This window comes from Condylura cristata, unplaced genomic scaffold (assembly GCF_000260355.1).
Source record: "Condylura cristata isolate star-nosed mole 26May11 unplaced genomic scaffold, ConCri1.0 scaffold00015, whole genome shotgun sequence".
Classification (NCBI taxonomy): Eukaryota; Metazoa; Chordata; class Mammalia; order Eulipotyphla; family Talpidae; genus Condylura; species Condylura cristata.
This window is the reverse complement of record NW_004567116.1, coordinates 24,482,445-24,495,090: the sequence shown is the minus strand read 5'-3', so window position 1 is coordinate 24,495,090 and position 12,646 is coordinate 24,482,445. Positions and strand designations below refer to the sequence as shown.

Genomic DNA, 12,646 nt, shown 5'->3' with positions numbered 1-12,646 from the left:
ATCTGCATTTCCTCTTTGGAGAAGTGTCTTTTTAGCTCTACTGCCCATTTTTTGATGGGGTTGTTTATTTTTGTTGAGTTTCATCAGTTCTCGGTATATTTTTGTGATAAGTCCTTTATCACTACTTTTGTGTGAGAAAATGTTTTCCCAATTAGTGGGCTGTCTGCTTGTTTTTTGTAATGTCTCTTTTGCTGTACAGAAGCTCTTTAACTTGATGTAGTCCCATCTATTTATCCTTGCCTTCACTATTGTGGTGTTGAATGCTCTGTCTTTAAAGATGTCACTGAAGTGTATGTCGTGTGGTGTTTGACCCATCTTTGCTTCTAGGTATTTTATGGTTTCTGTTCTTATGTCTAGGTCTTTAATCCACTTCAAGTTGATTTTTGTGACTGGAGTGAGGCAGTGATCTAGTTTCATTTTTGTGCATGTAGCTTCCCAGTTTTCCCAGCATCTTGGTACATATTTTTAATAGATACACAGAAGATCAAAAGAATCTATCATCTTTGTGAAATTTTCCTTTTTATTTGTTCACAAGGTAATATGATACTGTAGTGACAGATTAGAGTTCCTAGCTAGTTTTGAAGCTGGCTTCACCATTTGTTAACTGTGTGACTGGGCTAAATGTGAGCTGCTTGTGGCAGATAGTTGGCACTGAGGATACAGGAAGGTTTCCCACTCAGGAATCCCTTGCAGTCCACATTTTCCTTTTCTTTTTTTTCTTTTTTTAAGATTTATTTATTTATGCATACAGAGTTGGGGTACAGACCAGAGGTGCAGGGGCAGTGAGAGGATTCACCAGAGACAGACTGAGGAGCCAAACAGGCAGCTGAAGGGAGCAGCAGGCTGGTCGGGAGAGGTCTGCTGCCACCTAGGTCTCCTCTAGGGCAGGGACAGAACTCATGCTGAAGTGGCTTTAGCTTCTTAGTGCTGTGCTTTACCCCTCTGCACTATCAGGGAGGGCCACAGTCCACATTTTCTCTGTCACATTTTCAAATCTGTACTGGATCAAACTGGGATGTAGGCAAAATCCTAAAACGATATTGGAAGAAAAATGATTTATTTTTTGATTTGTCCTTTTACGTGGGATAGTTGGGATAGTTGGCATATGGTGTGCTGAAGCCAAACTCCTTGATTTGTCAGAACTTGGGAAAGAGTTGAAAATTTATAGTGAACTCAGAGACCCCATGGCCAGACCATAGGTCTCATTTGTTTGCCTGTAGCAAGGGCTAGAAACAACCTACTTATGATTTTCAAGCCCCCATAATATTCTGAAAAGCCTTTGGGTGTTGGCTGCATTTCACACAATCAGGACTATACACACCAATTTTGGGGGACACAGTGAAACTTGAGCAGTCTGGTTGTGTGTAAAAAAAATGTGTTTACAGATTACAGCCCTTGCACACAGAGCAGAAACATGCAGGCTGTTTGCAGGTGCCAGTGTTCTAGGAATCCTGGTTGTCCCTGTAAGCCCCGGAACCTGGAGGGGTAAATGCTGTTCCCAGGCAAGGGGCATCACCACTGCTCATTTTCAGTGCCAGCCAGGCATCTTCTAGTGTCTCCCTGGAAGTGGGAGATGTCTAACTCTCTGATCACCTCTACTTCTTGTAAGAGTCCCCTGTGCTACATAGATAATCTCTGTCCTGTTACAGGGGCACAGCAGGTTTTTTACTGGTGTCATGATTTCATTCTGGGGATGGAAAAAAAATCAGTGAATTGGAAGAAGAAAAAAAAAGATAATTGCCTAATTTTACTGTTCCTGTTCCTGCCAGATATTTCCCAGTGAATCGAGGACAGGAAGAGTTATTTATAAAAGCCGTTTGGAGAGTGTATCCTTCAAATCGGAGTAATTTGGAAAGGGGCAATAGTTACAAAGTAGGTCGGACCACAGCAACAGGACATAGGGTTTTTCTGGCTATCTAAGAAGATTTGACTCTTTCTTGGATTCCCTGCACTCCTTCAAAACTAATTGTGGTTAGTGGTGGTTACCTAAATCCTATAGGTGGCTGAGAAGTGACACAATCTGTGTGGATTATGACTAGTTTGGGGAGCTCTGGATATAAATGTTTGAGGTAGAATTTTGCCGTTGCTTCATTGCAGGAAGGTTCTTGCAGCCTAACATAGAGAAGTTGTGTGCGAAGATCAGTTTTCAGGTTCTAATGTGTCTCTGGGTGGACTGTCATCAAAACATACTGAATTAATTTCATTACCGAGGGGCACTTCTCTCTGGGAGGACATATTCTCCAGTCACCTCTCTATTTCAAACTTTCAAGTAGTTGGTGACCCAAGGTGTGTCCCACAGAATCACATATCTGTAAAATTTCAGATGTGATCATCTCAGTGGTTGTTGAGATTTCCTGGAGTCTGATTGCAATAGAGGAAGGTACCAGAGAGGTGCCATGGGCTGAGGACTTTATTTACAATTCCTGGGATGCTGGATGTCAGAGCAATATTTGTGCCTAGTGATATAAATCACAAAGGGGATGACAGTTGGCAGGAAAAGGCCAGTTGACGTTGCTCAGAATAAAGGCTACATCTTTTCTTTTTATTTGGCTGGCATACCCAGAGAGAAGAGGATCTGATTCTAAACTACATTCGTAGCCCAGTGTACAACTCAGAACTTGTAAAGGTCTAGGAATCATTACAGCTGATTGCCCCCGAGCTGATGTCTCCAACAACCTACTGTTGGGGTAAAACACACAAATAAAGCTATCTATTATGTATTATATCCCTGTGTCAATTAGATGTGTAGTCATTCCAGCGACATAGTTTTGATATTACCAGAATAGCTAGTAGAATATTCCTGAGAAAAAGTTACATGGGGACATTAGAACAAGGTGATGCTAGCATCAGTCTCCAGCTCATCTTTCTGCAATGGTATCAACTTTCTTCAGCTCAGAGGCAAGCCTTTGGGCTAGAGAATTTATGTACGATCCAGGAGTCTAAAAAGCCAGCTCCTAGAGCAAGGAGAGCTCAGAAGAATTCCTTTCATCAGGAATGACTGAAAAAATGAGTCCGATTACTATCATAAATCAAGTCTTGAGGTCAATGAGCAGCTTTAAAAGAATTAGAACATGAAGCCCTCCTTCGAGGCACAAGGGGTTAAGCATAGCACGGCGTAGCCATCTGCAGCCACCACAGCACAAGTTTAATTCCAGGCCAGGGAACGACTGACATGGCGCAGCAGACCTCTCCTGTCTCGCACACTGGTCCCCTCAGCAGTGTATTGCAGTCTGTCTTCTTGTTCTGTTCCCCACTCTGTCTCTGGTGAATCCTTTCACCCCCTATACCTCTGGCCTGAACCTCAGTTTTTGTATGCATAAAGAAAGAAATCTTCAAATAAAAACTATTTAGAACAGTAGTCCCCAGACTCTGCTCCCCTTCAGATTCTTTCATATGACATTAACGACATGCATAGTAAAAGCACTCCCATTCTTTCAACTATTATTTTAAACTCTGAAAAACTTAGCAGCTTAACACTGACCAAGAACTTCTTAAACTTATTTGTTCATAGATAGGAATCCAAGACATTATTTGGTGTTCTTTTAAACCTATCTTGGGAAGCAGTGAATCAGAGAAATGTCATTTATTGTTCAGCTTCCAGGACCACAACAGTGCTGAACGTCCTGTTATTTTTGGTTTTGGTCATTCAGAAGGCAAGACAGCGTCTTCAGTTGGGAATGTCTTTATGACTGTCGGCTTTCATTCATGCTCAGTAGATGCTCTGTAAGCATCCAAAACATGAAGCTTCAACGTGTTGAACTGGGGAAAAAAGAAAAGGAAGTTGGTTCATCCTGCAACTTTCACTTTAGGTGACTAACCAGGCCTAATTGCTGGGTTGACATGATCATGTTTTAGGTGTTTACTGAAAGGTTAGTGACGAAAGAAATTAATGTCCTGGTGGGCTTGTGTTTTTCTCTGAGGCAGATATTGATGAATGTACAGAGGGAATCATTGAGTGCCACAACCACTCCCGCTGCGTTAACCTGCCAGGGTGGTACCACTGTGAGTGCAGAAGCGGTTTCCATGACGATGGGACCTCTTCACTGGCCGGGGAGTCCTGTGTTGGTAAGCAGCTTTCAGCCGTGCCCACGTCCCGTTACGTGGCAGGAAAGGCAGCCTCCTTTTCATTCAGTTGATCTTCAAGTGTTCGGATAGAATGGCTCTGGTGAAATTCATCAGTTTTTAAGTTCCCTCCCTCTACCATTCAGGAATTAGACCGGGGTTGTGCAGTGTGGGGATTCGAGTTTTATACAAAAATTGAAAAGAGTCAGGGGTCCAAAGCCTAGGTGTGTAGGTCATGGTCTTGTAGTTCTTTGTAAAGGAAACCAGGATGGCCTGCTGCAGTTTTGAACAGGCAGCTGTGGGAGAGGGAGGAGGAAGATATACTACTGCAGTTGGAAAGTTTAGTTTAAATTCCAGGTGTTCTACCAAAAAAAAAAAAAAAAAGCCTGTGAGTATGTAAGCATAGGATACTAGTATGCATATGATTTTAGGATTAAATGGGACACCATAAATGTAAACATCGTAAGCTTTGAATTGATGCACACATTTGACCTCATGGCATTAACCTAATCATTTTGCTATTACCACCACCACCATACTTGTGAGATCTCTTTCCATGATGGATATGCTTCTGGGTCTGTTAAATGCTGAACAGAGGAGAGGAAATTAGCAGATGGAATTCTTTGCCTTCTAGACTTTACAATTTCCATGCCCCCCCCCCAAAATTACTTCCACCCCCCCCCCACCCCACCTTAAACTTGTTTAAAAAAAAAATAACTGTTTCCTTGACAACATTGGCAATTCAGTTCTTTCTGTGCTGAAACCCAGCTGATTTCTTAATACTGACTTGTTCAGATTGCTGAATTAGGAAATGGGAAATTAAAATGGAAAATTTGTGTTCTCTGCTTTCTGCATACTATTTTTATTTATTTATTTATTTAGTCTTGTCTTTTTGTCCAGCATCTTTTTACTTGACTGGAATTACTTACCGCTGGGTTCCTGTCAGTGTTTTAACCTCTTCTCCCCTGAGATTGACCTAAAGCAAAGATAAATCATGAGACAAAGGGCATATAGCATGGACTGTTATCCACCATCTTGCTGAGAGGCATACAGGGTGGTGGTTAAAAGCATGCACCCTTGAGTCAGGTTTCCTCCAGCCAACCCCCAACTCTACCACTGCTAGAAGGCTCCTTGGGCAAGAACATATCTAGTCTCTACAAAAATTAATTGAATTAATATCTGGTAGATGTTTTGAAAAGGTTAGCTTTTATTATCTTTAATGCCCTTACTTTTTGAACACTCTTGTCTCATATGCATCTTTTGGGTGAGGTTTGGATTTAGACTAGGTTTTCCCATATCTCCTCTACACGACCAGGATTTTCTGTATGTGTACAAGTCAGTGCAAACAGATGTTCTAGTAATAGATCAGATGACTCTTGTTGGGTGGAGATAGGTAGAAAGGTAACATAGATAACTACATTTGGAGGCTAGAAATTATTTTGAAATCTCTACTTGACACCATTAAGTGGGACTGTTAGCTTTTGTGTATAGACAGATGTGGAGATTACCTAGGTGATTTATTTTGTAACGCCCTGGATTTTCATGTTGTTGCACCTTCTCTGCCTTTGTACAAACTGTCTCTAGCTGGCATGGAACAGAATTCTGAATCGAAGAGGAACCTCCCATTTTCTTGACCTGATGGATTCCCCTATGAATTTCAATTCACTTTCCTAAGTATAGGTTTGTTTTCACTAGGCCCCCATAAAGCACTTTTCAGTCTCTTCATGGGAATCATTACCTCTCTCCTTTGCAAACTCTAGAACTCTTACCCTAGTGTATGCGGCTTCACTTGTTGCAAACCATATTGACTATGGACACCAGATGGACTGTTTCTTTTGATCTCTACAGGAATACTCTTAAGTAGCTGGTGTTCAATAAATGAGAATATGCATTAACTTCATGTACCTGACTAACTCAGTCGTAGAGAACATACAAAGCTGGTTTGACACACACTGAGACTCAAGGTTAAGGATGATACTATCCTGCATGCCAGGGATGATCTGATGTAATTATCAGTAGCTTTCTGTCACTCATCAATCTTCCCCTGAAAAGATTAAGGTAAGGCAACTCACCTTAACCTGATGAGTTCTGTTTGCTATGCTTAGGGGTGGGCCTTAGAGGATCCCTGGACAGCTAAGAAGGTACTTTCTTTCTTCATCCAGGAGCTGCTCCCTGGTCTGCATGGGGGAGCATCGTTGACAAGGGAATAGAATTGTTTGTATGAGTATCATTGCTAGTATAAATGAAGTTAACTGGAAATATATTTAAGATGGCTTTAATAAGAACAAGCATTTAATCATCATTTAGTTTTTCTTCAGTAGTTGAAAATATGTGTTGCTGTATAATTTTTCTTGGTAAAACATGTATAAGTCAAGTCAAACACTTTCTTGTTACCACCTTTCTCATGACTTCCCAGTGAATGAGCAGCAAATGGCTAACTTCTTTGCATGGCCTTTGTCACTTTAGGTAATAATTGTTCCCATCTAGGCTTCTGGTCCCCTCTTGGACTTATCTCCATGTTCATATTTTTTGCCTTTGCATGTTGCCACTGTGACAGCAAATTTACCCAGTTCCAGGACTATTGTGTTGTCTGCTTCCTCGGTCTGAACTATTCTGAACTATTGAACGCCTGGCTTATGGAATGGATTTGTTCATGTTTTAACTCAAGGACCTACCTGCTCGTATTACTTGAGGTTGTCCTTCTCCAATTACCTCATGATATTACTTTGGAATATTTCAGAGGGAGCCCTGGTTTGGTTTTATTTGTTATAATGTAAATAGATATTTACTCCCATCATCACCTTAGTTCCCCTTTTCCTCCCTCCCTCCTTCTGATCCTCCCACCATGTCCCTTCCTGTAGGAGCTCTCTGGTTTATAATTGTCTGTTTTGTACTGCCATTATATTGCTCTTTGACATATTATAGAGCATTTTCAGTTCCTAACTTTACATGAATATGATTGTCTGCCACAACTATAGAAATTCTTTCAGGACCTAAACTTCCTCTTTGTCCACACTGTAATGCAAGCCCTCAGAACAAGGTAGGAGCATAAGTGTCAAAACTGCCAGCTAAGGTCATATTTATTTTCTATTTGGTTTGACATCAGTACTTGTATTGTCGGGATGTATCAGATGTTAAATACCACAAAGTCATGTATTTATTGATTATGACTATTATACCAGCACTGTGTTAAGCCTCTGGGAATGAGTGTGAGCAATAATATCTCTGTTCCTGAGGGGTGTATGACCTTGAAATTAGTTCTAGTCATAACAACTATACCTTGATGGCAGTGAAAATTAGCACATCAGAACAGGCCCTAAGTGAAGTCTGTGTCTACACTTACATTTTTAAAAAGAACAGCAGTTTTACAACATGTGCTTTTCCTCCCCATGCCCCTTCCCCCAGAGAATAATGGAAATGGCATACATTAGAATTTAAAATACAGCACTTGTAGGCGAGCTTCATGCCACTCCGTGGCATCTTTGGTTGGATGAGGGTAGTAACACCTGTTTTGATGACTGTAAGCATCAGATGTCACATTTAACAGTACCCAGGCAAGATTTAATGTCATGAGCCAAAATGTCTTGTTTTCTAAATCAGTTCATGATTGAAGGAATGACCAGTGTGGAGGCCAACGAAACCCCATTCTTGAGTGTATCGTTAGTCTATCTTCCATGTGCTTGTGTATCTTTGTAATGCAACAAATGTTTGCCAGCTGGCACTTGCACAGGAGGCTGGCAAACACCGGAGCTGTGTTGTTCCTGTAGGCTACAGTGCACTCTGAGAGCAGGCAGTGGTTGGTAGTCAGGGATCTTCCCCGTTCGAGCATAGAAGTTGTGCACAATTGCCTTTTTATCTGGGCATAATTATATGGGCCATTTAGAAATGAGAACTGTTACTATTTAACTAACAGTGGCACATGTAAAGTGTAGAGTTTTGCATGACACAAGCTATGCAACGTCCATCGTCTGACAGATTCCGGGTGGATCGGGATAAGCTCTGAAAAATCAGACTGTCCGCTGCTAACTTATGTTATGACCTCCCTTTTTTGTATAAACATAATATCAAAATATTCTGAGCAACATTCAGTTTACAACTGGATTGACTTAGCTGAAAAAGGCAGCTGCTGGTTCAGGCAAGCTGCCCCAGGGTGAGAAATTCCTCTTTCTCCTGAGACAAAAGCCAAGCCCCAGGAGAAATAAGACCCCAGGACATAAAAAACTCCTGGGAAGCTTCCTTGGTTTCTTTGAATAAAAATAAACTTTAGATAAGGCTCCCAGGGCATAATGGACAAATTTTAACCTTGACTACACAGGTGTTGTTTGATATACAACTGTATAACTTTCTCTTAATTTACTCCTTTTTAAAACAAGCACTAGCTACTCTCTGCTAACCTTAAATTAGCCATTAGCTTTTCTTTGGACAATCACTGCTAACACTGCTAACACAATTTACTACTACCCCAAGACCCCTAACAACCTTTTGCTAACAAGCTCACCCTTTTCCAGACTCCTCTTCCTTTAATGATAAGTAGACAGCTGTATATATGATAACTGTCACAAAAACGTATAATTTAGCATACCATAAATTGTAAACAGAAGAATGTTTTTTCCCTTTATCCTTGAGAATGTTTTATGGAGATATCTCATTAACTTACCCTATGCATTATTACAATTAACTACATGCTACACAGTATAAAGACCTGCTGAAGGAAAAGCAGGAAGACTTGCACCCTATCCTGACTCCTGTGTCTTCCTCACATCTGTTCCCCTCTCCCCCTTTTTGGAATATCTGCTCACCGATGCCTTCCCATCTTAGGGTCCTGCCTGTGCTGCTTCAAGACACCCCAAAGGTTGGAGCTGGTCTCCGACATTTGCATATTTTTGAAAATAAAATGCCAACTCCCCCAGATGTCAACCTCGCTATTCTCTCTGTCATATTATGCGTGAGTACGCAGCCTGCCTTTGCTTTTCCTTGACCCTTCTTATATCCTCATTTCCACTTGCCAAAAATCCTAATGAAGTCCTTCTCTGTAAGTTAGTGATTCTAATACCTATATCTCTGTACATTCACTTGGGCAGCTTTTCAAAAATATCCCTGGTAAACTATCATGCCCTGGAGATTTGTGATTCGGTCAATAGACTTGGACATTAAAAAAAAGAAAAAGAGATGCTCAAGGTCCCTCCCTGGTGGCACATATCGGCAGCCATGACATGTGTCCGATCCCCAATCAGGGAGGTGACCCACATGGCAGCAGACCTGCTGCTTCTCTCAGCAGTGTATTTCAGTCCACTTGCCTCCTGTGCCTTAGGTAAATCCTTTACCCTCCACACCTTGGCTTGTACCCTAGTTCTTATATGCACAAATATTAAAATCTTTATGCACAAATACTAAAATTTTTATTTACTGTGGACAAGCACTGTCTTAGTGTGTCCCTCTTATATGTCCCCCACAGCCATTTATTTGCACCTGTGTTATGGAACTTACCAGATCAGACTTGTCCTAATAGAGCAGTATCTCCTATGGATTTGTGTTGATTGGTCACATTCTTGTCATTTCATCAAACACGATTTTCATAATGCCAGGGAAACTCATCTTGTGGATCAAGGTACACTTGAGGATGACACATACCTGCTGTTATGTGACTTGGTGTTTCTTAGCTTCCCATTGTTCCTGCTCCCGTAGGACTTAGTTGGGTACACAGGAGTTGGTACACAGGAGTTGCTCTCTGGGTGCTGGAAATGGCCCGATGAGGATTTTCTTGTGAGAGCAGCTGCTGTAATTGTCATGTGCAAGCATAGCAGTGACAGAAAACAGCCAGGAGAACTGCAGTCTGGGGAATGAGATTTCAGTTTTAACTGTTTGTCACTGCCCTGTGCCTTGTTCTTATAAAAAGGGCTATCATTTGGAGATGCTTCTTGGGACAAACCTTGGTGAGAGGTGGAATATAATGAGGCCTTAGAGGTAGTAGTGTGTGTTAGGTTGGCGATGCATCAAGACTTTTCCAACAGTCCCCCCAAGATGTAACTGGAGTCAATTTTGACCTCCAACTTGATACTGGTTTGAAAGACATGGAGCTCTTAAGAGGAGGGGGGAAAGGACAAGTCTCGGTATTCTGAGCATTGAGAAGTCAGGAACATTTTACACTGACTTGGCTTTCCAGTGGATGTCAACATATCATCACAAATATTCAATCAGTGAGACTATGAAATCCTCCCAAAGCCTGGAGCTGTTCAAAATGCAGGATAAATTAGTCTGGAGACCTCTCAGGGCACAATAGTTTCAATTGAACCTTCACAAAACGATGCTAACTTGCATTTCCCCCAACTAGACCACAGCCAAGTCTTTCAATCATCCTGAACTAGACTGAACCTGCATATAGTGAAGTTAGTAAAATGGCTTGATTGCTACATTTGGCTGAGTAGCCACAGGTGGGCCTAAGGAGGCTGATCTTCAGGCTCTGACAATCTTACTGCATCCGTTTCTTTCTGTAGCTCTTTAAGAGGTATTCAGTGAGCCGTCCAAGCTGGGGGCTTCTCCGGTGGCTCAGGGGGCTTAAGCTCAGTGCTATCATTGCTACGGCCTGGGTTCGAGCCCCGGCTGGGGAGCCCCACGTAGACTTGCAGCAGGCCTGTCTTTGCCTGCTGCGCTGCTGCTACTACTATGAGTGTGTGTGTTTGGGTGTGTGAGAGAGTGGATGGGTGTGAGTGTAAGGGGGAGAGTGGGTGTGTGAGAGAGAGAGTGGATGGGTGTGTGGTGTGAGAGAGAGAGTGGATGGGTGTGAGTGTAAGGGAGAGAGTGGATGGGTGTGAGTGTGAGAATATGGGGAAGATGGGTATATGAGAGTGGATGGATGGGTGTAGGCAATTCAACCATGGTATCACCACCTGGGACCAAGTCAACATTTACTCCAGACCCCTACCAGCAACATGGACACGGGAACTAGGGGGGTAGAGGCAGACACACAAAAGGAGGAGGGGGAACAGAGGGGCAGGACTGGAGGGTCTACTCAAGGCCGCCACACCACACCACCACTGGGGAGGGTGTCTGGGGGATGCTCTAAAACTATAGCTTGTGTACACCTGCATCCTTTAGAAAGCAGAACCATATTTTTCTCTGGTATGTTACAATTATCTGGACCCCACCCCCCCCCGTGGATCCAGTCGCCCTCCTACATATCGATATTCCATGCAGTTGCCACCTTTCTACCTCTGATCCTCTAAAAGTGTGGTGTCACTAAGTGTTTCTGGACTTTCTCGCTTGAATATTTTAGCCAAAGATCTACACAGATCAGCGTGGACGATTTCATTGCTTTAGTCTCGTGCTGTTGTGAAATGTTTGCCTGTGGGTTTATAAGCAGGGGATTTTTCAACATTTATCACTGATGGTGTAAAAAAAAAAATCACCATTTGCTCGTTCAGTGAACATCTGAGAGGGTCTGGCTTGTCTCCACTAGTGCATGTACTAAGTTGTAGGTGCCCAGTGAGGAATGAATGGGGAGATAGGAGAAGGGCTGAGGTTGAGTTGTGAAATTATAGAAATGAGACTAAGGAAAAACCAGTTAATTCCTTTTGGGGTTAGGGCATGTAGAAATGTAATGTGCATGGGAATCTTCCATAGAAAATATGGTTATTTTCACTGGTTGGAGACAAAGTCATAAGGAGAGTGAATTGTATCTGAGGGATGGTGAGTTTCCTGCCATGGGTAGTAACTGACCTAGATGGATTTGTTGTGGGTGAAGGATGAAGAGAGGTGGCAGGAATAGAGGTGGATACCAGATCTTGAAGGGTCTTATGGTCTAAGCTAAGGAGGAGGAAGCTCGGACACCGATTTTACAATATCAGCATCCCTCAACATTGCTGAAGTATTGGTTTTGTCATGAAAACACTAGTATTTAAAATAACTATATTTTACAGTAAGACAGCTATGTAAATTTTCCCACAAAGCTTAAAACCCTCTACCATACATGTATCAATATGATTTTCTGCATTTGTTCAGTTTCGCTTCTAATTTTTTTACTTGCCGTTTCTCTCTTCTGAGCAAAGAGATGGCCAGCATGAATTCAGCATGATTATTATCCAGCAACAACCCTGTACTAACATTTTGTCTTGTTCTCACAACAATCTTTCAGGTTTGGAACAATACTTTATTTTATAGAAGGAGAAAATGACAGAAAGGTCTTTTCTCTGACACAGAGTAACAATTTCTTAGCAAAAAAGTTATAAAAAGGCTTACTAAAGCAGTCAGTTTGAAGACACATATAAGTAAAATATGAATTCAAATACAACTTTCTGCCACTTCCTACATACAGGACCTTGTAACAACTCAAACTGGGTCATTTTCCTGCTAAAAAATATCCTTGAGAAAGTAGTATGATCAGACTATTAATCTAGATTTTCTTGGAAGAGTGAATAGACTGTATGATAGGGCAATGCAACTTACAACCAGAGAATTTTAAACAGTTGTATTCAGACCAAATAAAGCAATGTAATGCATGCTTATTTTCTCTATCTGCTCCAGTTACCTGTGATCACAAGTTAGTATTTAGAGAATCTGCATTCATTGGTATGTTGGGGATTTCCCA

General features: G+C 41.8%; 1 protein-coding gene across 2 annotated transcripts in view; it reads left to right on the top strand.

Annotated features, from left to right (window-relative positions):
- The window catches only part of NELL1 (NEL-like 1 (chicken)), a 690,112-nt gene that overhangs the window by 654,892 nt on the left and 22,574 nt on the right, over positions 1 to 12,646 (top strand). Inside the window, exon 16 of one of the 2 annotated variants that reach the window (XM_004682975.2) lies at positions 3,925 to 4,065. The exons of the other annotated variant lie outside the window; for it this stretch is intronic. Within the exon in view, the coding sequence (XP_004683032.1) occupies positions 3,925 to 4,065 (141 nt within the window). The remainder of the gene's footprint in view (positions 1 to 3,924; positions 4,066 to 12,646) is intronic. 2 annotated transcript variants of the gene reach the window in all.